The sequence below is a fragment of the Oryza sativa genome, chromosome 1 (assembly GCF_034140825.1).
Source record: "Oryza sativa Japonica Group chromosome 1, ASM3414082v1".
NCBI classification, from domain to species: Eukaryota; Viridiplantae; Streptophyta; class Magnoliopsida; order Poales; family Poaceae; genus Oryza; species Oryza sativa.
Genome location: NC_089035.1, coordinates 13195083 through 13218193, shown reverse-complemented (window position 1 = coordinate 13218193; position 23111 = coordinate 13195083). Strand labels below are relative to the sequence as shown.

At 44.0% G+C, this 23111-nt stretch overlaps 2 protein-coding genes and 2 long non-coding RNA genes across 5 annotated transcripts; 3 read left to right on the top strand and 1 right to left on the bottom strand.

Annotated features, from left to right (window-relative positions):
• Positions 1-874: 874 nt before the first annotated feature.
• Positions 875-3731, top strand: LOC9268353 (uncharacterized). The gene is made up of 2 exons (XM_015782113.1): positions 875-1690; positions 2643-3731. Exons 1-2 carry the CDS (start codon positions 875-877, stop codon positions 3729-3731), a joined length of 1905 nt encoding a protein of 634 aa, XP_015637599.1.
• A 2479-nt stretch (positions 3732-6210) lies between these two features.
• LOC136355146 (uncharacterized) lies at positions 6211-7887 on the top strand. The gene is made up of 3 exons (XR_010739294.1): positions 6211-6319; positions 6702-6853; positions 6949-7887. It is a non-coding gene; the product is annotated as an uncharacterized lncRNA (long non-coding RNA).
• An 87-nt stretch (positions 7888-7974) lies between these two features.
• LOC136354985 (uncharacterized) lies at positions 7975-10392 on the top strand. Its single transcript, XM_066306923.1, has 8 exons — positions 7975-8266; positions 8355-8616; positions 8698-9034; positions 9111-9188; positions 9373-9519; positions 9599-9676; positions 9752-9873; positions 9955-10392. The coding sequence occupies exons 2-8, from the start codon at positions 8404-8406 to the stop codon at positions 10057-10059; spliced, it is 1080 nt and encodes a 359-aa protein (XP_066163020.1). The 5' UTR covers positions 7975-8266; positions 8355-8403; the 3' UTR covers positions 10060-10392.
• LOC136354986 (uncharacterized) lies at positions 9881-13899 on the bottom strand. Of its 2 annotated transcripts, none has more exons than XR_010738946.1 (3): positions 13472-13899; positions 11998-12063; positions 9881-10173 (listed from the first exon to the last, which is right to left on the bottom strand). It is a non-coding gene; the product is annotated as an uncharacterized lncRNA (long non-coding RNA). The 2 variants fall into 2 exon arrangements; XR_010738945.1 differs by lacking the exon at positions 9881-10173 and adding an exon at positions 10358-10696 and having other exon boundaries at positions 13472-13893.
• Positions 13900-23111: the final 9212 nt, after the last annotated feature.

Genomic DNA, 23111 nt, shown 5'->3' with positions numbered 1-23111 from the left:
CTAGAGAGAGGAACGCAGGGAGAGATAGAGGAGAGAGGAGGAGGAGTTGTTTGCGAGAGTGGGGGGAGAGGATAAGTCCTAGGATTATATACCGTGTTTGATCTTTAGATAGTACTAAAGATAGCGTGGGCTCCGATGTTTTCTGAATCGGGACTAAAAATGATCTCTAGTCCCGGTTCTTTTTGGAACCAGAACTATTGTGGTTTTTGGTTAACCCAGCAAAAGATTAGTTCCCCAATAGTATGTCGATTTTCAGTCTAATGCCATTTAGCAATTCTGATGTTAGAAAGGTGAAAAGAATTGTGAAACGGTTGACTTATTCTTTACATGATGAAAAATCGTGTCTAGTAAGAAACAGTTCGCTCTCCCGTTACTCACTAGCCTTTGCCTATAAATACCCCGAGGTTGATCTATCATCTTCGCACACAATTCTTATTCTGATCATCTCTTCAAAACCTGAAGAGCACACTACTCGGTCAGTCCGTCTAAACCGAAGAGCATCTAATGGCGTCCACTGAAACTATCAAAGAATTCTTCAACGTCAATGGCCAGATAATCGGCGCCGCCGTGCTTGCCATGCTCGCTACGGTAGTGGTGGCGCTCGGCACGTACGGCCATCATTGCAGCCACCCGGCGCTCCGCCTCTTCGTGTGGGGCGCCTCCACCGTCTTCCTCCTGCTCTCCACCTCCATCATCTCCAATTTGCTCAAGGGGGTCCAGGGGGACAAGTGCAGCAATGCCTCTCCCCAAGCTTCCGGTGGCGTCCAGCAGAAGGACAAGCCGGATATTAGGAAGATGTGGATAATCCTCCTGTGGTCGGCAATCATCCTCATCATCAAGGGCAAGTCCGACACGTCGGCGACCGCCCGTTAACATGGCCTCGTCGTCGCCGTCGTCCGGCGACGTTAGCGTCGACGGGCAGAAGGTCTGGCCGCCGCTGGAGTATCTGCTGAAGTACATATGGCTGATTTATCTGATTGTGGTGTGCTATCCACTGGAGGACTGGGTGGGCACTACCAGGAGGAACATCTTCGTCGCGTTCTGCATGCTCGGCCTCGCCAAGTTGCTGCTCAACCTGTTCGCGTCATGGCGGGCGAGCAGCTCGTTCGCCGTTGGCAAGAACGCCCGGCTTGTCTCCGGCTACATGGAGCAGCTCGAGGAAGAGGGCGACGAGGTCGGCGGCCATGACCAGGTGCCCCGTTACATAGTGACGGGGGAGAAGGAGGAGCACGTCGCCACGGGCGCCCGCGGATACCGCATCAGGCGGGACGCCCTGGACGATGAGTCCAGCAGCCTCGTGACGCTGGACCGCATGTGGCGGATGGCGGAGCACGGCGATGTCAACGGCCTCCTCGCCAAGCGGCCCGAGCTCAGGGACCTCTGCCTCTCCTTCTCCCTGTTCAAGAGCCTTCGCCGGCGGCTGTCAGGCTATCCCCTGGACGACGCGGGCTCTACCAAGGCCCTTGAGTTCGTGCTGCGAGGCATGAACGCCGCCGGCTCTGCCTGTGCCGTCAACGCCGACCGAGTGTTCCATGTTCTCGTCGACGAGCTCTCGTTTGCCAGCGACTTCTACTTCGCTGGGCTTCCGCTGTGCACTTACAGCGGGTGGTGCGCCGCCCTGAACTACATCTTCTCCGTCCTAATCGTTGTCGGAGCCACCGCCGTGGGAACAATATATAAAGTGGAAAAGGTGATCATATTCTAACAAGTGCTAAAGAGAGACACCTTTCTTTCAAAAAAAAAAAAGCTACTAGTACACTTAATATCTATATATTTTTTTTCTTCTTAGAGAAGTTTCTCTTAAATTACTCATCCGATTACACCGTTGTGTTCGTAACAATTAAATCTTTACAATAAGATCTCACATGATTATATTTTGATGAAAAATCACAAATTACTTTTATGATATGTCTAAATTACTTCTAGATTTCACTAAGTTACTTCTTACACATATAAAAGTAAATTCAGTAAACCTTAAAAGTAATTTACATATATTATAGAAGTAACTTATAACAAAAAGAAAGTAACTTTAATTTAGAACTATATCTAGATTCATTTACATCTATATAAATAAGGGCAATGCTAAAGTGACTTATATTATGAAACGGAGGGAGTAACTATCTGTAGTAGAAATAATTATATTGTGAGTGAGCTGAAATAAGAAACTACGTAGAGTACAATTTGCAAGTAAAGTGTAGAGAAGATTTATAAAGTCCACAAAATATAGAATTAACTAAAAATAATAATAAAAATAATCAACTTAGAGCATTATGAATGTATAAAAGTAATTTAGTCAAATCTAAAAGTAATGTATATATATATATATATATATATATATATATATATATATATATATATATGATAAAAGTAACTTACGTATATAATTAAAGTAATTTATAAATATAAATATTTTTTCATCGTAATATAATCATATAAGATCTTGTTGTAAATATTTAATTGCAACGAATGTAATGGTGTAATCAGATTGTAGATTGAATAAGTAATTTGAGAGAAAACTTTATAAGAAGAAAGAAAAAGACATGCATATCTAAGAGGGAAAAAAGCATGCACGTGTAGTAGTAGTTCTTCTCATAATTGGTTGGTCGCTAGTTAACACTAAATCAAGAGGCTTCTCGGTTTAGATTTTGCCATTCAAAGAAGGGAAGCCTAACTTTGTCGTCACGTTCGCCCTCCTGGTGGCGGTGGCGCTCGTCGAGGTATGGGACATCGTCGCCGGCGTGTGCTCCAATTGGAGTAAGATGGCCTTGCTCGGCCACTACATCAGGCACGAGCCACAGTGGCGTCGGTGTCGCCGCGCCCACGCGGCGCTCGACGCCATGCTGCGGTTCAGGCCCGCGAGGCGGTGGCGCAACAAGATCGGGCAGAACTCGGTGCTGGAGCCCCGCCGCTTCTGCCGGCGGTCCGGCCTTCTCTCCGAGAAGCTCTACGGCCGCGCCGGGCTCATGAGGTCGGTGGAAGTCTCGCCGGCGGTGAAGGACACGGTGCTCAGGTCCTTGATGAGCAGCTACGGCAGGTCGAGCAGAGGAAGCGTTAGCGCGGCGGAGCGGCGAGTCGGCGGCAAGGTCGACTGGCTGTGGTATGGCTCCCGAAAGAGCTGGGCGTGCGACGACGGCGACGGCTGCGTCAGCACCACCGACATCATCCTCGCGTGGCACGTCGCCACGAGGCTCTACGAGATGAGATGCTCGCTGCACGCTTCTCCGACGCCGTCGCCATCATCACCGGACATGGCCGCCGCGTGCCACCTCTCCTACTACTGCGCGTACCTGGCGTCGGCCGCGCCGGAGCTGCTGCTGGACAGCGCCGCGTGGACCGAGAAGCGGTACAAGGAGTTGACGGCCGACGTCACCGCGGCTCTCGCAAAGGACGGCGCCGCCGGTGAGACGACGACGGCGCAGCAGAGGTACGAGCGGCTCGTGGCGACACTGAGCGCCGGCGCGCGCGACAAGGTGCTGCGTGGCGGCGCTGAGATCGCGCGCTGCCTTGCGGAAGAGTACACGACCGCCGAGGAGGACGACGAGGCGTCGGCGTGGCTGTTCCTGGCGAATTTCTCGTCGGAGATGATGCTGTACATCGCGCCGTCGGAGAACGTCAAGGGGCACGTGGAGGCCATGGCGCGCGGCGGCGAGTTCGTCACGCTGCTCTGGGCGCTGCTCCTGCACGCCGGCATCACCGCTAGGCCTGAGGCGCCAAGCCGTATTATCTCGTAGGTTGTTAGAGTGAAGTCTCCTGTCGGCTGTGGCTCCCGCGTTGTAGAATCAATTGCCGTATTGGTAGTTTTTGCATAGTATAAGCTGGTAGTAGTTCGCTTGTTGTTCAATCTAACTAGCTGGGGTTGCGTGCGCAATTGCGCGGCTAGCACCCAAACAAAATCATATATATTTTTTTATGATTTTACTTAAAATTTATTAAGTAGCTATCTTGTTGTCTTAAGACTTTGAAAGACCAAACATTTTCATCCCCGTATTTCTAATTATATATTCTTTAAAAGTCACTCTAGTTGCTATCCTTTACTTTTGTCATCTCCTTTTTTATTTGCTTGATCAATCTACCACTATTTCTATTCATTCTCTTTGGAGCATTTAAAAATTAGATCTTACAGTTTTTAGAGTTTATTGTCTCGTTGGGTTTCGTTTTGCTCGATGTACCACTATTTCCATTGATTCTTATTGAAACCTTTAAAAATTGGATCTTATAGTTTTTAGAGTTTATTGTCTCGTCGGGTTTCGTTTTTATAATTTCTAGAAATCCCATCAAACGCTGCCATTATACTCTTCTATGGCCCGTCCACTGTCTCTTCTCTTTATTGTCATTGGGATTTTAAAAATCGAACATAATTATTATCCGGGTTCATTTTTTTTTACTTTCTAGAAGTTCCGCCATCAGCTGCTTTGCTATTGTACTCCTCTACGGCTCACACGTTGCCTCTCTTCTGTATTGCCATTGAGATTTTAAAATCGAACATGATTATCATTGGTTTTTTTCACTTTTTAGAAGTTCCGAACCTTTAAAAATAAAAATTGGACCTTGTAGTTTATTATCTTGTTGGGTTTGATTTTTCATAATTTTAGAAGTCCCGTCAAACGATGCCACTATGCTCCTCTACGGCTCGTCCACCGTTTACTCTTTATTGTCATTGGGATTCTTAAAAATCAAACATAACTATTTAAAAATCAAACATAACTATCGTTGGAATTCATTTTTTATTTTCTAGAAGTCCTGCCAACCGTCGACGGCTCTGCATCTTTACTCCTATACATCTCACCCGCTGCTTCTCCTTTTTATTGTCATTGAGATTTTAAAAATCGAATATGATTATCAATAAGGTTTATTTTTTTACTTTCTATAAGTCCCGACAACCGTCTTGCCCGTTTGCTTCACGGCCTGTCTGTCGTCCCTCCTTTTAATCGTTATTAACATATATGTTGTATCAACCGTCACCACTCTAATCCTTTATAGGCATGTTACTTAATTTATTACGCCATGTGTTTTAGATGGTCTTTTATCCCAATATTCTTTATTTTTTATCACCAATTTTAGTTATTTTTAAATTGTATCCCTAATTGAAATCTTTTTCTTTTTCTAATTTCAGAATTTTTTTTAATTTTAATTAATACCGTATTGTGTTCCTTTAATATTTTTATTTTTTATTTTTTATTTTTTAAGATTTGATTCTTTAGTATCAAACTGTACTCCGATTTGCACCAGCACGCATTATCTTGACCTCACACTATTTATAGTGTATCGTCCTTTTCTTAAGAGCATGGTCAGAATGTCAGATGTTAATCTGTTATATTATAAGAAGGTGCCTCATTTAAGAAGAGAACGAGCAAATGCTCGTTTACTTCCACAGAAAAAAATTTGAAAATATACCTCTTTTTCCCATATTTCGTGTTTATATACATACATGGCAACTATTTGCGAAAATATACCTAAGCCGCAGACTGGGGCAGCGGGAGCGAAGCGCACCCACGGATTGGGGATGCGGGAGCGGTGCCCGAAGCGGTGCCACACGCTGGAGAAGCGGAACCGCAACGGTCCCGCACATTGGGCGTGTGGCACCGAGGCGCACACGCGTAACGGCCGTGCGGCACCGCGGTGGTATGCGGGACCGGTCGGGGTAAACTCGGTCCCGCACGTTGGGCGTGCGGCACCGTTTCGGTCCCGCATATCCAACCTGCGGGACGGGCGACGGTCCCGCACTACCCCTCCCCTCCCCCGAAAGTTACTTAAATTAATCCTAAGCTTTAGTTACAGTCAGTTTTAAAATTTTGTGTACATTTAAACAAGCAAACCACTCCTCAACTTTAGGTCCAATCACTCCTAAAATTCAGTGAACAGTTAAAACAAAAAATGATTGGAACTCGTAGGTGGCAGTGCTAAAATTCTGGGAACATGGAGGAGGCAGTGGCAGGGCGGTCGCGCGCTCTGGTTCTGCGGGACCGTGGCGGTCGCGCACGCCGGGTGTGCGGGACCGACGGCCCGGCCCCATTACCCTCTGCCGCGCGTGCTTCTTTTATCATCGAGTACACGTGAAACGACCAGTGCTGCTGCTAAAAATAGACAAAATAGGAATACGCGCTTTCAATCAATACAGTGAAAATGTCAATCATGTCTTTTTTTTTACTTAGCTAACAGCATAAAATAAGAGGAGGGTGAGAGGAAGCGATGCACCTCACACAATAGCTGCCCAAAAGAGAGGAGACGCTCATACTGTAGAAGAGAGAGTAGCATTGTGAGAGAGGAGAGCTAGAGAAAAGATTTTGGTGAGCTTGTAGCAGCAATTGAAGAAATAGAGGTAAATTAGTAATGTAAATATTATAAAGTAGAAGTTTAGTGATGGCTTATGTATTAGATATAATTATTAGTGTATTGGATAAGTAATAATTTAGATAGTGTGCGAGTTAATTTTCTGGAAATCCCGATGAACTAAAATACTATATGGAATTATCGTGAAATTTTCGAAGCTATATTGGTAATTTTAAAAGTGTAATAATAATTTCAGCAAAATGAAAAGGTTTAATAACAGCCATCAAAACGCTTCACATACAAAATGAAAATGACATAATCCATATTCATTTGTGAGTATCGTTCTCATCAACCTCGTACTACGTGCTATATTTCACAGATGTTCATGTTTTGTAATGCTTATATGTACTGATTAATCTGGAAAATTTCAGGTATGGCGGACGATTGGCCCTACCCGTTACTCAGTAGAGATCGATGCATGTCACCGTGCACGACAGATGTCTTCCAGCCGTTCAAGTGGTATGTCGGTCTTCATAACGCGGACTTTCCCAATGTGGGGGGTCGACGAATGTTGGGTATCAAGGTAACTAATTTTTTTACAGACTTACATGTAGGTAATATTCTTTTTACTTCAATTAGTGTTAGTTTTGTCTGACCCAACAATTGTCGTTTTGCAAGGTTGTTCGCCGCAGGCCTTCTTCCTTTTGTTAGAATGTTGCAGGCTCGAGGGCATTATGATTACATGGAAGCAAGACAACAAAGTGCACGCCGACGGAGAGCAAATCCAGGGGAAGGTGATGACGAGGAAGAAGAAGATGTGGTGGGAAGAGACACACGACACCACATTATAGACAAGTGACTTCTAATTGCATTGGTTGACAGATGGCGGCCGGAGACACACATTCCATCTCCCGTGTGGAGAGATGGCAATTACACTGCAAGATGTATCCATGCTTACAGGGCTGCCACTTGCATGACAGGCAATTGTCCTCCCTGACCCACCAGTGGATTGGAGGGATGATATCATTGGAAGATTTGCTTGCATTGTTCCAGAGGATGATAGCGACATCAAAGGTTTTTTCTCTGAAGATGAGGCGCGTGGCCCTATGTTACACTGGCTCAGCCAGTTCGAGATAAAACTAATTCGACCATACAACTTCGCAGTGATGATACTATGTTTTGTTACTGAACTTTTATGTACCTTTGTAGGTTGGTTACATGAGAGACGACACGGAAAATTACCATGTGGAATTGTATTTGGAGGCGTACCATCTATGGCTTTTTGGATGGGTTATGTTCACAAGTGGACACGGAAACACAGTGGATGCAAGAATGATTAACTTAGCAAGGTTTATTACGTTGGGCAACATACAAAGTTTTCCCCAGTGGAGTTGGGGATCAGCAGTTTTGGCTACAACTTACGGAGGTCTTTGTGAAGCATGCACAAAGACAAGCTTTAAGCAGCCTGTGTTTACTGGTTGTCCGTTGTTGGTCAAGTTATGGTCGTATGAACGCTTCCCATTGGGACAACCGTACATGACTGAACCTGTGGCTGATTCGACCTTATTTGGTAACAGTACAGATGATAGGCCTACTTATGGCATGCGTTGGTGCTGGGGACCAGTACGTATATTTTTTTTTCACATTTGCATTTATTTCGTACATATGTAATCTTACTATTTATTTCATAACATACAGCCACAGTGGGCGAACGTTCAGGTTCGAAGTGCGTACGACTACTTCACTGAAGCGTTTGATCTACTTAAGGAGGATAACGTTCAGTGGTGTCCGTACACCGACAAGGAGACACAACGCCGTGCCCCTAATGGCCTCAGTACACTCTGCTTGCGTGACTCGTCTTACTGGCTAACAAAAAAGATGCTTGTGTACGATATAGCAGTTGAGGCGTACAGTCCGCAGCGTGTAATGAGGCAATTTGGCCTTTACCAAGAAGTGCCAGTCCTGCCCGGTGAAACGGTCCCCCCAAGATACACTTGTAAGTTATATTTAAATGCATTCCCATTAATTTGCGTGTGTCCGAATTATATTACTGACCTCAACACCTAATGATGAGTTTTTTGCAGGCAAAAGAGGAAGGGAGATGCTAGCGTGCGGCGAAATATTTTTGCTAAGATGACACCTTGGGTTGAACAATGGTCGATGGCAACACTCGACATTGTTAACGAATCCAGACCGTACGACCGTCGTATGTACGCGTTGTACATGCGGTGGTACACCGCACAAACACACGTACGGCTTGTGACAATAGCAGATGTAGATATTCCTGAAATCGCCGACGTGGACATGCTGTACCCTATGCAGTCAGCGCCAGTTACCCACCTGACGGTAATGCACTTTAACTAGTATTTTTAATGGAAACAATAATCTCACCAAAACATGTATTGATCATAACGTTTATTTTCGTAGGGTGATATTGTGGAGGAACTATATGCTGAAACAACATCACTGTGGGAGAAGCTGCGTGACAATATAGCTGGGTCCCATGAGGATATGATGTCTGCTCTAGACCGAATGCGCCAGAAATGCAAACGTATTATGCGCGCGGCATCGTGCAGGCATGCATCAGACATGCACCGTCCCACAGGACACAGGTTCGCGGACCCCCTTCCGGAACGACCGTCTACCTCCTCCATGCCTTCCACTTCTAGGCCGTCCACATCGGCAAGACCCTCAGCTTCCACGCGTCCTAAGCCGGCGGTAAGGCCTGTAGAACCATCTACGATAATTCGACCGGACAATGAAGGTAAAGCCAATTATGATACAAATATTTTTCGAGCATACTACTTGTTAAGTCGTAGTAAACAAAAGATTCTTTACAGCTAGCACGCAAATGGTAAGGCCTACACCAACAACAACAGGAGTATCACAGTGGCATCAAGGGTTCACATCGGTGCCGGGTAAAACTCTTTCACAAAATCTGGTCCTATTTTCAATCATTATATGTTGTGCTATTTTCAATCATTTAGATCTTTTAAGTACAAGTGGCCTAACTTGTACTTAATAAATTCTTCAACCCAATGCTAATTTAATATAGGGACTTAAAAGTACTAGACACTATTTTTATGGACTAATTTATTGTAGGAAGTACAGCGGTGATCCCTTCTATTCCGCATGCAAGTACCACTGGTCAATGGCAGGGAGGGTTTGCGCCGTACGCAGGATCCAGCCAACTGGTTCCCCCCATGCGTACAGAAGCTGGAAGCTCGCAGTTCCAAGGAGGGTTTTCCGGTAGTCCAATAAACACACACGCTAATGTTCATCATTGTGTAATACACTGAGTCGCGCACATTTTTGCTTATTTTTTCAGGTATACCTCAAATTAACATGCCCATGTTTTCAATGGGTACAAACGATCAGTGGCAAGGAGCTCACACATACAACACTGGTTCGTACATAATGTTTTTTCATTTGTACCGATATTTGTATATATTGTGATATTAATTTAGCGCTGCACCTGAAGGGGGGATATACCAAATGTCTATAAATGAAAATACACAACCACAAGGAGCAAGCTTTCTCGATATGTTGGCCATGGAGATTGGCTGTTCAGTCAACCACCTATCATGCAACCACAAACAACAGGTACCAATTATAATTGAGTACAAAATATATTATTTCCAGTATGTGTGCGTACGGTACAACTTTGCATTCAATGTTTTGTAGGAATGTACAGCCCCAAACAAAGGATGGAATATGCCGGCAGCACACAATCCTACGGAAAACCATGTAGCTACGGTGGGGGGTCGTCCACAGCACATCACGAGATAGGACCGTCACAGCTTGATGAACCGCCACCAATAACTCAGCCAACCCAAGACTACAGCCACGTTGATTTCAGCGGTGTTGAGGTGGTCCGTAGGTCTGTCCGTGAAAGACATTCACCTGAAAGATTATCTTTGTTAGGACGTAGACCTCCAACTGGTGCTAGAAGAAAGGGAAAGACAAAGGTCACTAGCACCTCATGAAATTTCGATGATGAGCCTAATGAGTAGAATGATTTTATATTTTGCTCATTCTAACTAATATGTAATGTTGTGTGCTACAACGTTGTAATGTCTCAGCTACATTTCTAAATAATTAAATTTGAATTGTTTGCCTGCCTTTCCATCACGAACTGTCACGCCCGGAATTTCTATCCAAAATTCCAAACGCTTACATGTGTGTGAACCCTCGTCCAGGAATCAGCCGAGGCACACAATAACAAATTGATAATAGAGTACAATTATTACTCTAATTAATAAGCGAATAAAATGTCATTACAGAGGTAGATAGTTCCTCTCAATCAATAAAAATCTAAGCAGCGGAAGAATAAGATAAACGGCGCAGACGACTCCACTCCACAGGCAGCTTGACCAGGGCTACACCTAATCCTCCACACCATCAGCATCACTGTAGAACTCCTCCTCTGATGAATGATTGCAAGGTGAGTATATGACATACTCAGCAAGCCACGCAGCAAATATGCAAGTGCACAGGATAACAAAGGATGGCATAGTAGGGTTTCATTTGCATAAACAACATTTAATGAACATTTTAGAATTTAAAAAAATAGTTAAGTAATAATTAAACAATATTAATCCAACGCTATACAACATACCCTGTTGCATAGGCCCAACCATTCTGAACAACCATCCCGGCTGCACAGTTCTATCTCCAAACCAGGAATATACCATTCCAAACCAGGAGCTAATCAAATTATTACCAGTTATAGCATCTTTTATTATGGTGAGAAGTGTGAAACTAATCACGAAAGACATTGTTAGACCCGCCCATAACCGCGGGCACGGCTATTCGAATAGTTTTACTCTGGCCAGAGGTGTACCACTGTACCCACAAGACACAGCCCCACAACATGTCACCATGCGCCTCAATACCACCACGGTACCTCAGAAAGGAGCTGTGACAGTACCCCTCGCACAACACAATCCACCACAGCGCACCGTTCCTGGATATTCGAATAGTTTTACTCTGGCCAGAGGTGTACCACTGTACCCACAAGACACAGCCCCACAACATCTCACCATGCGCCTCAATACCACCACGGTACCTCAGAAAGGAGCTGTGACAGTACCCCTCGCACAACACAATCCACCACAGCGCACCGTTCCTGGATCATAATCACCCCCTTATAAACAAGGCATGGACTCCCCAGTGACCCCCGTGGGCTTATCTCCGCCACTTCTCAGTCTGGTGCTCCGCAATGAACCATGCTATACAAAAGGTAAAGCCGTTGCCCACGCTGGCTTGTGGTTGGCACGGTTAATGTTTCACAACTGAAACTCGTGAACCGGTCCTTAATTGTGATGAGCACGACCATCAAAACCATGTGCTCACAACCCACCATTATCAAGTTTTAGTTGGCAATTTAATTAATTAACCAATCACGATTGACCATCGTGAACTATCATTAAGCCATCATTAAATAATAGTGATTTATAAGTTATCCCAATAGTGTGCTAATGTTTCTAAGCATGGCTAAGCAATCATATCTAATATCTGGCTGAACCAATATATAAAGCTCAACTAGTCAAGTTATAATAACCCAAAGTATCAAGGAATAAAGTAATCAAGAACAAAAGGGCTATAACAAACAATAGGTTAATTCCACCCAATGACATTCGAAAATAAATGCAATAGTTGAATAGAAACAATAGCTTTAAACGGGATCAACATGCTCAAGGGTTGTTTGGGATCTGTGTGACTTGCCTTGCTGGCCTTGGAACTCTTCAAATTCTTCTCCGGCAAAAGCGGACTCTCCGGAAACGTCGGATTCTAAACAGAAAGGAGCAAAATAGCAAAACAACACATAAACAAGCATGAACAGTATATGTGGATATTTTTAACATGTAGATCTCAATTTTAGAAAAATTTAGAGACTTGAACCAACTAAATCCGAGCTAAGATGAATTAGTTATGAATTTTCAAAGATTAAATCGGATTAAAACACTTATATGGATTTTCATTGAATTATGACGCAATAATGAATTATTTTTGAAAAGGAAAAGGGAATTATTGCATTAGCGGCTAGGGTTCGCGGTGAACCGGGTGCACGGCGGCGGCTCACGGAAACGAACGGCCGAGATCGATTCATCCAAAACGGACGGCCAAGATCCATCGGTCCACGACCGAGCCACGGGAAACGACGACGATGACGTCAGCGGTGACGTCACCATCGGCGGCGGCTCAGGCGCGCAAGCTCGCCGGCGAACGACGGCGCGACGACGCGAACGGAGGACACCAACACATAGAGGGCGACGTGGCGAACTCACCGGCGACCAAAGCAACGGCGGAAGATCAACGGACGGCGACGGCGTCGAGGAAGAAGCGGCGGCGACCTTCGGCTTGACGATGGCGACGGTGTTCCTGCGGCCTACGGCGACGACGGAGGGGCGGACGAGGTCGGCAACGGCTTGGCGATCACGACGGTTGCTTTCCTGAGCGGCAACGACGACCGGAGCGACGGCGACGCACGGCTGGAGCTGCGGCGGCGACGGCGGCGCGATGCTACACGGGGCTAGGGCGCTACGGGCCGCGGCGGACGAAGACGAGGGTGGCGACGGGTAGCAACGGGCTTGGGGGGTCCTTTTATAGGGTTGGAAGGCGGCGGCGAAGGCCCACGGCGACCGGCGACGAGAAGGAAAGATTAGGGTTCAGAGGAGAGAGACGAATCCGATTTGAGATCAAATCCACGGATTTCCAAACGAAATTAGCCGACGATTCCATAAGAGAAAAGATAGAGGGGATCTCGGGGATCATTTCCCCTCTATTAATTTCACCGGAAACGGAAAGGGGCGGCTGGATTTGGAAGGAGACGACGGCGGCGCGGTGCTAGGGTTCGGATTGGGCCAGGAGAGAGAGAGAAGGTTTTGGGCCGACTTTCGGCCCAAAGCCAAAAGAGAACTTTAAAACCTTTTCCAATTTAAATTATTCATGAAATGCAATTCCATTTATTAAAAATACTTCCTTAGCTCAAATAAATCCCAGAAAAATCTAGGAATTATAGAATTAAGCAAAGTATTTAATGAAATTTTATCTGGCCCCATTTTATATTGGAATTTATTAATTAAAACTAGATCTTCTCTTCTAGGCTTTTAAAATAAATTCTAATAATTCCAGTTTAGACAACAATTTATATATTTGGGATTTTTAGGGTGTGACATGAACAAATGAAAATATTTACCTTCACATAACATTTCAGTGACCAATAGCACTTTGCGAATTCAACGAGTAGGCTCTAAGTAGACAACACATGAAATATGCACATGACAAAAGCTGGGAAGAGTCACTCTCTCTTTTTCTCTTTTCTGTTTGTTTCTGGCTGAGCATATCACATGCAGCTAGACTGTTTCTGGCTTAGCATGTCATGGGGAAATAACTAAATATTTACATGCCTTTTCTTCACGAACCCTTCGAAATATTTACCTTCAAACAACACTTCAGTGGGTTTGAACGTTTTGCAAATTCACGGCTTTATCTTATGGTAAGCCCCCAATACGCAGGATAAATCATCGCGTACTCAGTTCATACCACAAGATAGGGCCTGCGAATTTGCAAAACGCACTAACCTATTGAAGCTTACACCAATGATACTCAGTTTGTACTTGAGTCTGCTTATTTCGCTTCAACATGTTCCTTTTATAGGCACTTCACGAGTAGTTTCTCTAAAACTTTCGGCACAACACGTGAAAAAAGCTAGCATCTTCTGCCTGAGCATGTGAAATAGAGCTAGAGTACAAAAAAACTTTCGGTGGACAATCAACTTTCGGTGCGGTCCTACGGAATGGAGGTGCGGAGTAGCAATTCATTATTTTCACGCCCAACTTTAATATTCTGTCTTATTTAAAATTTATAAACATTACTCACACATAAATAACTATTCATATTTATCATCTAATAATAATAATAATAATAATAATAATACTAATTACTAAATATTTTTAAATAAAATGAACATATAAGTTGTGCAGACAAACTTAGGTTGTGTTTAGTTTCCCCCTATTCCTAACTTTTCTATACATGTAAACTTCAAACTTTTTTCAGTACATAGATGGAATTAAAATTGAAAAGTTGCGGTGGTGGTGCACGGTCGCAGACTCGGCCGCGCGGAACGGAGGTGTGGGAGCGACTCGGTCCCGCAGCCCCAATCTGCGGAACCGAGCCGGCAAGGATGGCAGGCGCAGGTGGTGGCGCAGTTGGCGGGCAGGATGGCAGGCGCAGGCGATGGTGCAGTGGGCGGGCAGGTGGTGGCAGGAGGTCGGTCCCGCAGGACCATTGTGCGGCACCGAACCAGTGTGGCCCCCATCCAAAATTTTCTATTTTAAGTGCGTTTCTATACCAAACTTCGATGGTAACCCAACATATAATGTTTTAATAATTAGAAATTATTTTGTTATTACATGAATAATATTTTATGTGTAATAAATGTTTACAAATTTGTTTAAATAAAATAGACAATCAAAGTTGGCCACGCAAAATCATGGCATCACCCGGAAACGGGATCACACTGCTACTCCAGACCTCCATTCCACGGGACCACACCGAAAGCATTAATAAATAGCATAGCGTTCGTACGCATAATTTACAAGTGACATTTAACTGAGGTATGAACAACATTTAACGTAAGACAGAAATAGACATTTCCATTAAATTACAAACAATTTTTATTACAACATTAACAATACAACATGATAGAAATGACGTACAGTAGCAGAAGAACTATTACAACATGGAATAAACGAACTTTATTGTAAGATACACATCAAACTTTCATAAAGTTAAACAATAATTGAAATACGACAATACTAGATGACACCGTCGTGGAGCGATCAAAGGGTGGTGCCTTCCGGTGTGTTGCGGGAGGAACCCGTGCCCCTTCTTGTCCTCCTAGCCCTTGTAGCACGTGATGATTCCCATGTTTGTTGGCCTTGCTGAGCTGTCGACGAGGTACCATCGTTGTTGTTCGTGCAATCTCTAGTCCTGTGACCATACTGCAGACAAGTTTCACATCTCCTAATGGGGCCACCAGCTTCGGACTCATCCATGTCATTTCTTAAACGTCTTGTTTGTCGTCGGCCTTTACCACCCTTTAACAGATGTAAGTCAGGAACCCACACAGTATCGTCTCCACCGGTTCGTATGAGGTTCTCATGTGCCCGATAGCCTAGTATATCTGCGGACCAAGCTTGCAACACTCTATCCTTCAAGTAGAAAGGAGAGACGTATGCTGTGCTGTCCAACCCTATTTTCGCACGTGCGGCCAAAACATGTGAGCATGGTATGTGCAAAAGCTTAGGATTATTGCATTTGCATGAACATGTGTTGTTATCCTCGCTTCCCAATGTTACCTCGTGAGTTACAATGCCAGTTGAAGAGCCAAATCCCCCCTTAGTTCGGCACATCACTTCCCACCATCATTGCACGTTGCCTGTTGTTATAACTGTATGAGACCTTGCTTTCTCAGATTTCTTCTCAAGTATATCGGCCATTTTTTTGCAGAAAGGAGTTTGTGTGTTAGACATTTGGACTAGCGCAGCCGCCCGTCTCCTCCTCATCTAGTCCGTTGTCCTATGCATAATGCCCTCTACAATAGCTGTCAAAGGTAGAGGCCTTAGTTTTCGCTAAACAGCGTTGTAAGCTTCTGCAAGATTAGTTGTCATGATCCCATGTCTGGCCCCATCGGTGTTGTGCAGCAATGCCCATTGCTCCTCTGGCTCTGCTTCAATCCAATGTGTGAAACACTTGATGTTTCTTGCCAACCTCCATCGTTTACCGTTGGAAGTAATAAGACCGTCCATTGGTTCTAAGGCCTCCGGGGCTGGTTGGTCATTTTTCTTGGAATCCTTTTTTGACTTAACATGTGCTGATGTTGCTTCATCCAGCTGCCTCCAAAGATCTTCGAACTTCTGTCGCTGGTTTTGCATACACAGCCGCTTGAACATTTGCATTAGCCTTTTGCTATGGAACTGTTTGAAAAAGTTTGCGCCCATGTGACGCATGCACCATCGACTATGCAAATCCGGCCAGTAGTATGCTCCGTTCTCATCCTCTTTGAGCTCCTTGATTGCCTTAAGCAACCCAGCATTTCTATCATGAATAATGCAGACATTCGATCTGCTTTGCACCACACCCCATTTGACATGCTGCAAGAACCACAACCAACTGTCGTAGTTCTCGCTCTCAACAAAAGCGAATGCAACCGGTATTATATGGTTGCTCGCATCGGCACCAACAGCTATCAGAATAGACCCACGGTACTTTCTGGTAAGAAAAGTACCGTGCACGCATAGAACGGGTCTAGACCATTGAAATGCGTGAATACAGGCTCCGAATGAAAAGAATGCCCTTTCCATTACATGGAAATTCGGAGGTCGCATAGAATCCCTGTCTTGGACAGCAACATAGGTACCATGATTTCTCTGTTTCAGGATATCTAGGATCTGCGGCAATGTGTCATATGCCACCTCGAATGATCCATACCTTTTCTCCGTCGCCTTTTGCTTTGCCCTCCACGCTTTGTGGTAGCTAATAGTGTACCATTCACCAGTCTCTACTGCCTTTATTATATGCCTCATGGGCAGGTCGTCCGCTTCAATAATGTTGTTTTAGTACTTGTTAGCAACATACGCCGCGGTGAGGTTGCGGTGGGACGACCTTGTGTTCCTCATCATACAGTTGTGCCCTCTCTCGACACGAGCCTGTACGACTCGTACTTTGGCACATGCCCATGAACCCTAAAATTGCACCCTTCCGTCTCACACAACACGGTGTAGACGGTCGGGCTTGATTTGAGAACTTTGAACTGCCTCTGCATCTTAAAGGACCACGACTTAACTGCATCCTGAAATGCAGACTTCGTCGAAAACATTGCGCCCTTGTTGATTGGGCCATCACCATAGAACCATATTGAGTCATGAAGCTCGTTCTCTCTGATATATCCAAGATCTTCACGGTTCCATGATGCTGGAACAGGTTGGACTTCGTACTCTTCATCATCTTCCTCCTCATCCTCCTCCCAAGCCAAGTTAGCTTCATCCTCACGAGCATTCCTATCAACCCTCTCAATCTCGTCCACTATAGCATTTATCTCTTCCCCTTCATCGGCTTCACCCGAACCATCTTGTTGCACCGTGCTCGGCATCGCAACCACCGTTTGTTCAACTTGTTCAATATGAAGGCTCTGCATGTCAATGCTGATATTGTCTTCATTATGCCGGGAGACTTCCACATGAAATGCACTCGATTGAGCACATGCCTCTCCCTGCATATCGGACTGACCGAACGAACTGTTTGGTCGAGCCCTCCTTGGACAAGCCTGCACCAACATGGCCATCTCGTATCCTCGGCGTCTGCAACCTTGCAACCAATTCTTCCATGATTGACTTCCGGTTACTTCTTTCAGTTGCCATTGGATGTCCGTGGCCGAACGACTCCATAACAGACTGACATTAACACTATAGACTTGTGGGTCCAATGAGAATGAGCATGTCAACCAGTACCACACTTCGGGCATTCTAAGATTGTCCCGATTTGGGTGATACAGTGTGCACTGACTAAAGTTGCTCAAGTCAACACCCATTTTGTTCGATATAATTTCTCCGTCGCCATAATATACTCTAAAGTTTGCCATTCCTAAACAAATAAACAATTGCATTACGTACGACTAAAAAAACTAAAAAAACTTTCAGATATCATACACACAACTAAAAAAACTTTCGAAATATATACATTTCTCCCCCACGGTCTAACACACTAATAAAATTTCATGTACGTCTTATGTACAACAAATATAATACTAAACCCATTCTATATTCAAACTAATTTCAAACTACATATTTATCAACTTCTAGCTTAAGCGGTACCTAAAATTTCTAAACATAACCGAACTATTTACATGTAATATATGAACATTATCTAAATTATTACTTATCTAATACACTAATAATTATGTCTAGTACATAAGCATTCGCTAAACCTGTTCTTAATAATAGATATATTACTAATTTACCTGTATTTCTTCTCTTGCTGCAAGCTCATCAAAATGTTTCTTCTTCTGTGCAATCTCCTGACTTCTGTACGAGCAGCATCTCTCCTCTCGTTTGCGCAGGTCTTCTAATCTTCTATCTTCTGCAGATGCATCTGGTCTCTCACTCTCCATCTACTCTTATGGTGGGAGCTCTAGGGTGTGTTTAGTTCACGCCAAAATTAGAAGTTTGGTTGAAATTTGAACAATGTAACGGAAAAGTTGGAAGGCCCTGTTTAGTTCCAAAGTTTTTTTTCCAAACTTCCAACTTTCCATCACATCAAACCTTTCATACACACACAAATTTTCAGTCACATCATTCCAATTTCAACCAAACTTCCAAACTTCAGTCGGAACTAAACACAGCGGAAGTTTGTGTGTAGGAAAGTTTTGATGTGATTGAAAAGTTAAAAGTTTGAAGAAAAAGTTGGGAACTAAACAAGGGCCTAAATGAAAAGAAACGACACGAACTGACGTTTTACTATATTCATGGCGCGGATTCTTTATCTTGTCTAGCTTTAAAGCAGCAGTTATCGTGGAGAGAGGGCACTCATATGGCTGTCTTCGCATCCCCTGCTTTCGAACCCATCTTCTCCACGTAAAAATTGGAGCGGTCCATTAGAACATGATTAATTAATATTAACAATTTTTTTTAAAAAAATTAGATTAATTTTTTTAAGTAACTTTCGTATATCAATATTTTTTTCCAAAAAACATAATGTTTAGCAGTTTAAAAAACATTCACGTGGAATACTAGAGAGAGGGGTTAAAAACATGGAGCAAAGACCATAGTGAACTGAGATAACCAACATGTATCGTGGAGAGAGGGCACTCACGTAGAGAGGAGAGAGATTACTCGGACTAGGTCAGCAGGCACGGTTCCGCGCGCCCATTATGCGGCACGTGGAATACTAGAGAGAGGGGTTAAAAACATGGAGCAAAGACCATAGTGAACTGAGATAACCAACATGTATCGTGGAGAGAGGGCACTCACGTAGAGAGGAGAGAGATTACTCGGACTAGGTCAGCAGGCACGGTTCCGCGCGCCCATTATGCGGCAGCGGAGCGGTCCCGCTCAGCCGTTCCGCGCGACTGCACGCCAGCAGGGACCCACCCAAGCCACGTGAATCTCATTGATTTATTTGTTTTAAGTGTGCCTAAAATTTAGGACTGATTGGATATTGTTTTAACTGTGCCTCAAATTTTGGAGTGATTTGACATAAAATTTAGATTAGGAGTTTTAACTGTGTGCCTCAAATTTTGGAGTGATTCGATACTAAATTTAGATTAGGAGAGCGATCACGCAGATCAGATGTGCGGTACCGAGCCGTGCGGGACCGAGGACCGTCCCACGCAACCATTCTGCGTGACCGTGCCGGTGCCGCTCGCCCGTTCTACGTGACCGAGCCGGCGCCGGCCGGTCCCGCAATCTACCGCGCTGCCTCTTCATGGACCTGCGGGATCGTGCCGATACCGCATGCCCAATATACGGGACCGCTTCGATCCCGCATATTCATTCCGCGCGATCGGGACGTCCATTGATCCCGCACATCTGATCCACGGTTAAGCGTCGCTCCCGCATCTCCAACCCGCGGATTAGGTATATTAGTGCAAATCTCCGCCATGTAGGTATATAAACGCAAATTATGAAAAAAAAGGTATATTTTCAATTTTTTTTCTACTTCCACACAGCTATAAATCGGGCCCTCGATTTTTTTTCCAAAAAATAGGCGGTAGCGCTATTACGAGCGGTAGAGCGCGGAATATTGTTCCGAGCACCGCACATCGCGCCCAGAGTCCGTAAAAACTGGTGTTCGGTTGTCCACGTTCAATCTGTGTAGATTAGTTCTATTTGAATTCGTGGTAAATCAATTACAGATCCGTAAAATTGGTGGTCGGTTGAAAATAATCGTTGTAATTGGTTTATCTTTGTTTCCTATCGAGGTAGTTACGATATGGTGTGCAACAAACTGAGACCAAATCTTGTAGTAATCGAATTACTGTCGATGTAAAAGAAAATTGATGGTGCATGTGCCTGTAGTAATTGGATTAACGACAACCATGTTTGGTGAAATCTTATAGTAATCAAGTTACTGTCGACATAAATGAAAATTGATGGTGCGTGTGCTTGTAGTAGTTGGATTATGAACAACATTGGTTGATCAAATCTTGTAGTATTCGTATTACTGTCGATGTAAATGAAAATTGATGGTGCATTAACTTGTAGTAACTGCATTATTGCCAGACTTGGTTGATGATTTCTTATAGTGAGTGCATCAAGCAAGGAAAAAAAGAAAAATAAATAAGGAGGTAGTTACTGGGGCCTAATTAGTTTACCCCCAATAATACGTGAATATTTACTTATACATTGAATCACTCCATCCTAAATCACGGGACAAAAAATAAAGATTTTACATGCACATCATAGTAAAAACACAAGAATAAAAAATTTACATACAAACACAGCAATACATGCCATCGCCAGTTCCTCGAGACGGCTGAATGGAGTTTCTATCCTGCTAGAGAGAGCAAGAAGACAAAGCGACGGAGATGCAGGCTGGAGCCGAGGCAGCACCAAGTCTGGCCGCTGCGATCTTGGTAGGAGCCGGATCCGGTGACGGAGCCAAAGATGGAGGTCGTCGTTGCTGTTGTCACCGCCTCACTATCATAAACTGGGCAACGACAGAGGTGATGAAACAAATCACAGTTTCTTGCTGATGTTACCAAATCGATTGACCATCACAAACAGGATCTCCGCCATGCAAGGGAGAATAGAGAAGCACGCCATGATGAGTGCTCAACCCAATCGAAGTCAGACTACATAGAATCAAGAAGGATAAAGAATTTAATTAATCATAGATTATATACGATTCTTGCAAGAAATCAATAATCTCATTAGGAGTTGCTGAGAGATAGGGATGCAAGTGGGGCAGGCTTTTTTTTCGGCCCGCAGTCCCGGCCCACAAAAAAGCCCGCAAATTTGCGGGCTGGCCATCCTGCGTGGACCTAAAATTGTTTGGCCCATCCCGCACAACCCGTTGGGCGCCACGGCATTAGTGCACAGACTGGGAGACGCGAGACGCAGCCGTAGCGGCGCAGCCGAGACGGGAGATGGCGGCGGCGAGACGGCGCCGCAGCGGCCGCTACTCTCGTCTTCCTTGTCGCCCATCCATCCAAATCCAGCAGCCGACGCCCTCCAGTCTCCTGATCCAGCGAAATAGCAAATCTAGTGCATTTCATACTTTAGTTCTTGATAGTTCTTGATAGATCCATCCAAATCCTGCAGCTTGCGACGCTGCGCTGCCGCCTCCAGATCTCTACACACTAATTAAGGTACAAGATCAAACTAACCTTTCCTGTGTTTCTTGTGTATTTATGTGAATCAACGAATTGCTTCTCCAAGAATGGCAGCAGGTTGTCTCACTCACTCTATTTGTTTTTGTATATGTTAAACTTTGAGTGTGATTGGTGATCTAGCCATTGTTATACTGGACATCAGCGTCTGCAAATGATCTATTGCATCTTTTTTTATCTAATTAATGTGGTGCATGATCAGCTACCACTGGTTTGACATAACAAGATTGATAGGTGCTCATTCAGAGAAGTTTCCTTCAGACTAATTTCTTAATTATTAGCTTCAGGTTTTTTTTTCTTGTTCTATAGTATATAAAGTACAGTTACATGTAGTAGTAATATTCACCCCAGATGTTACACTGGATAATTATTTTTTCATGTTTTCCCTGCATCTGCATTAGTTTTTCAGAATTTCATCTTGGTGAAATAAACAGAACACTTACACAACTGTTGGCCCAATCAGACTATCAGAGTACTGTTCTAATAGAGGACCAATCAGGCACATGTGCTGATAGTAGAGTGATACGCATTCTTTTTATTATTTGCCCTTCATGATATGTAGTCTATTTGTTTTGATTTTTGAAGTGCTATATAGTTCACAAGTGCTCGCAATTTTACTCTTTTCATAAGTGCTCACAATTTTACTATGCTCACAATTTTGCTCTTTTCAGCACAAATTTTCTTCCATGTCGACCCATCATCGTTTGAAGCTACTGAAGAGGCAGCCCTTTTAGGGGCAAAGCGGAAGTCTTCTTTAGATCCTCCTTCAGCCAAGCGACCACGGTCACCTATTTTGCCATTAGTAAGGTCCCCAGGGGTGAGACACATGATGTCCGAAGTGAGCTCTCCATCTGTTAGATCTTCAATGGCAATTATCAATTCTTCAAGGCAAAGAACTCCATCACCAGCCCCAACTTCTAATGATATCGATATGACAAATCAGACAAGAGCGACTCCTTGTGGGAGTCACGGTAAGAACTTGCTGACTTTTCTTTGAAATTATTTGTTCTGATTTTTGTCGTTATCTATCCATGTCTATGAATTATTATTTTTACATTAATTGATTGCATGCATGTACTGCAGTTATATAATATGTATGCAATAGCCATTAATTGATTGTTACAGTAATCTATTCATGTCTATGAATTAATTTATATTAATTGATTGTGTGCATGTACTGCAATTGCACAATATGTATAAACTGAACATAGAGTACTTGTCGAAATGTCGCTAGTATACTTATAATATTCGTATAATACTTGTCAGTGCAGTATTTTTACTTTACTTGTCACTAGTGTATTTATAGCAATATTTTTGTGCTTAGCCACAGGGAGAGCAAGAAAACTGAAATCTACAATGTGGAAAGAATTTGATCCAATATGTACTAATGATAAACTATCACATGCTAAATGTATCCACTACAATAAGGTTTTCGTGGCTAGCCGAT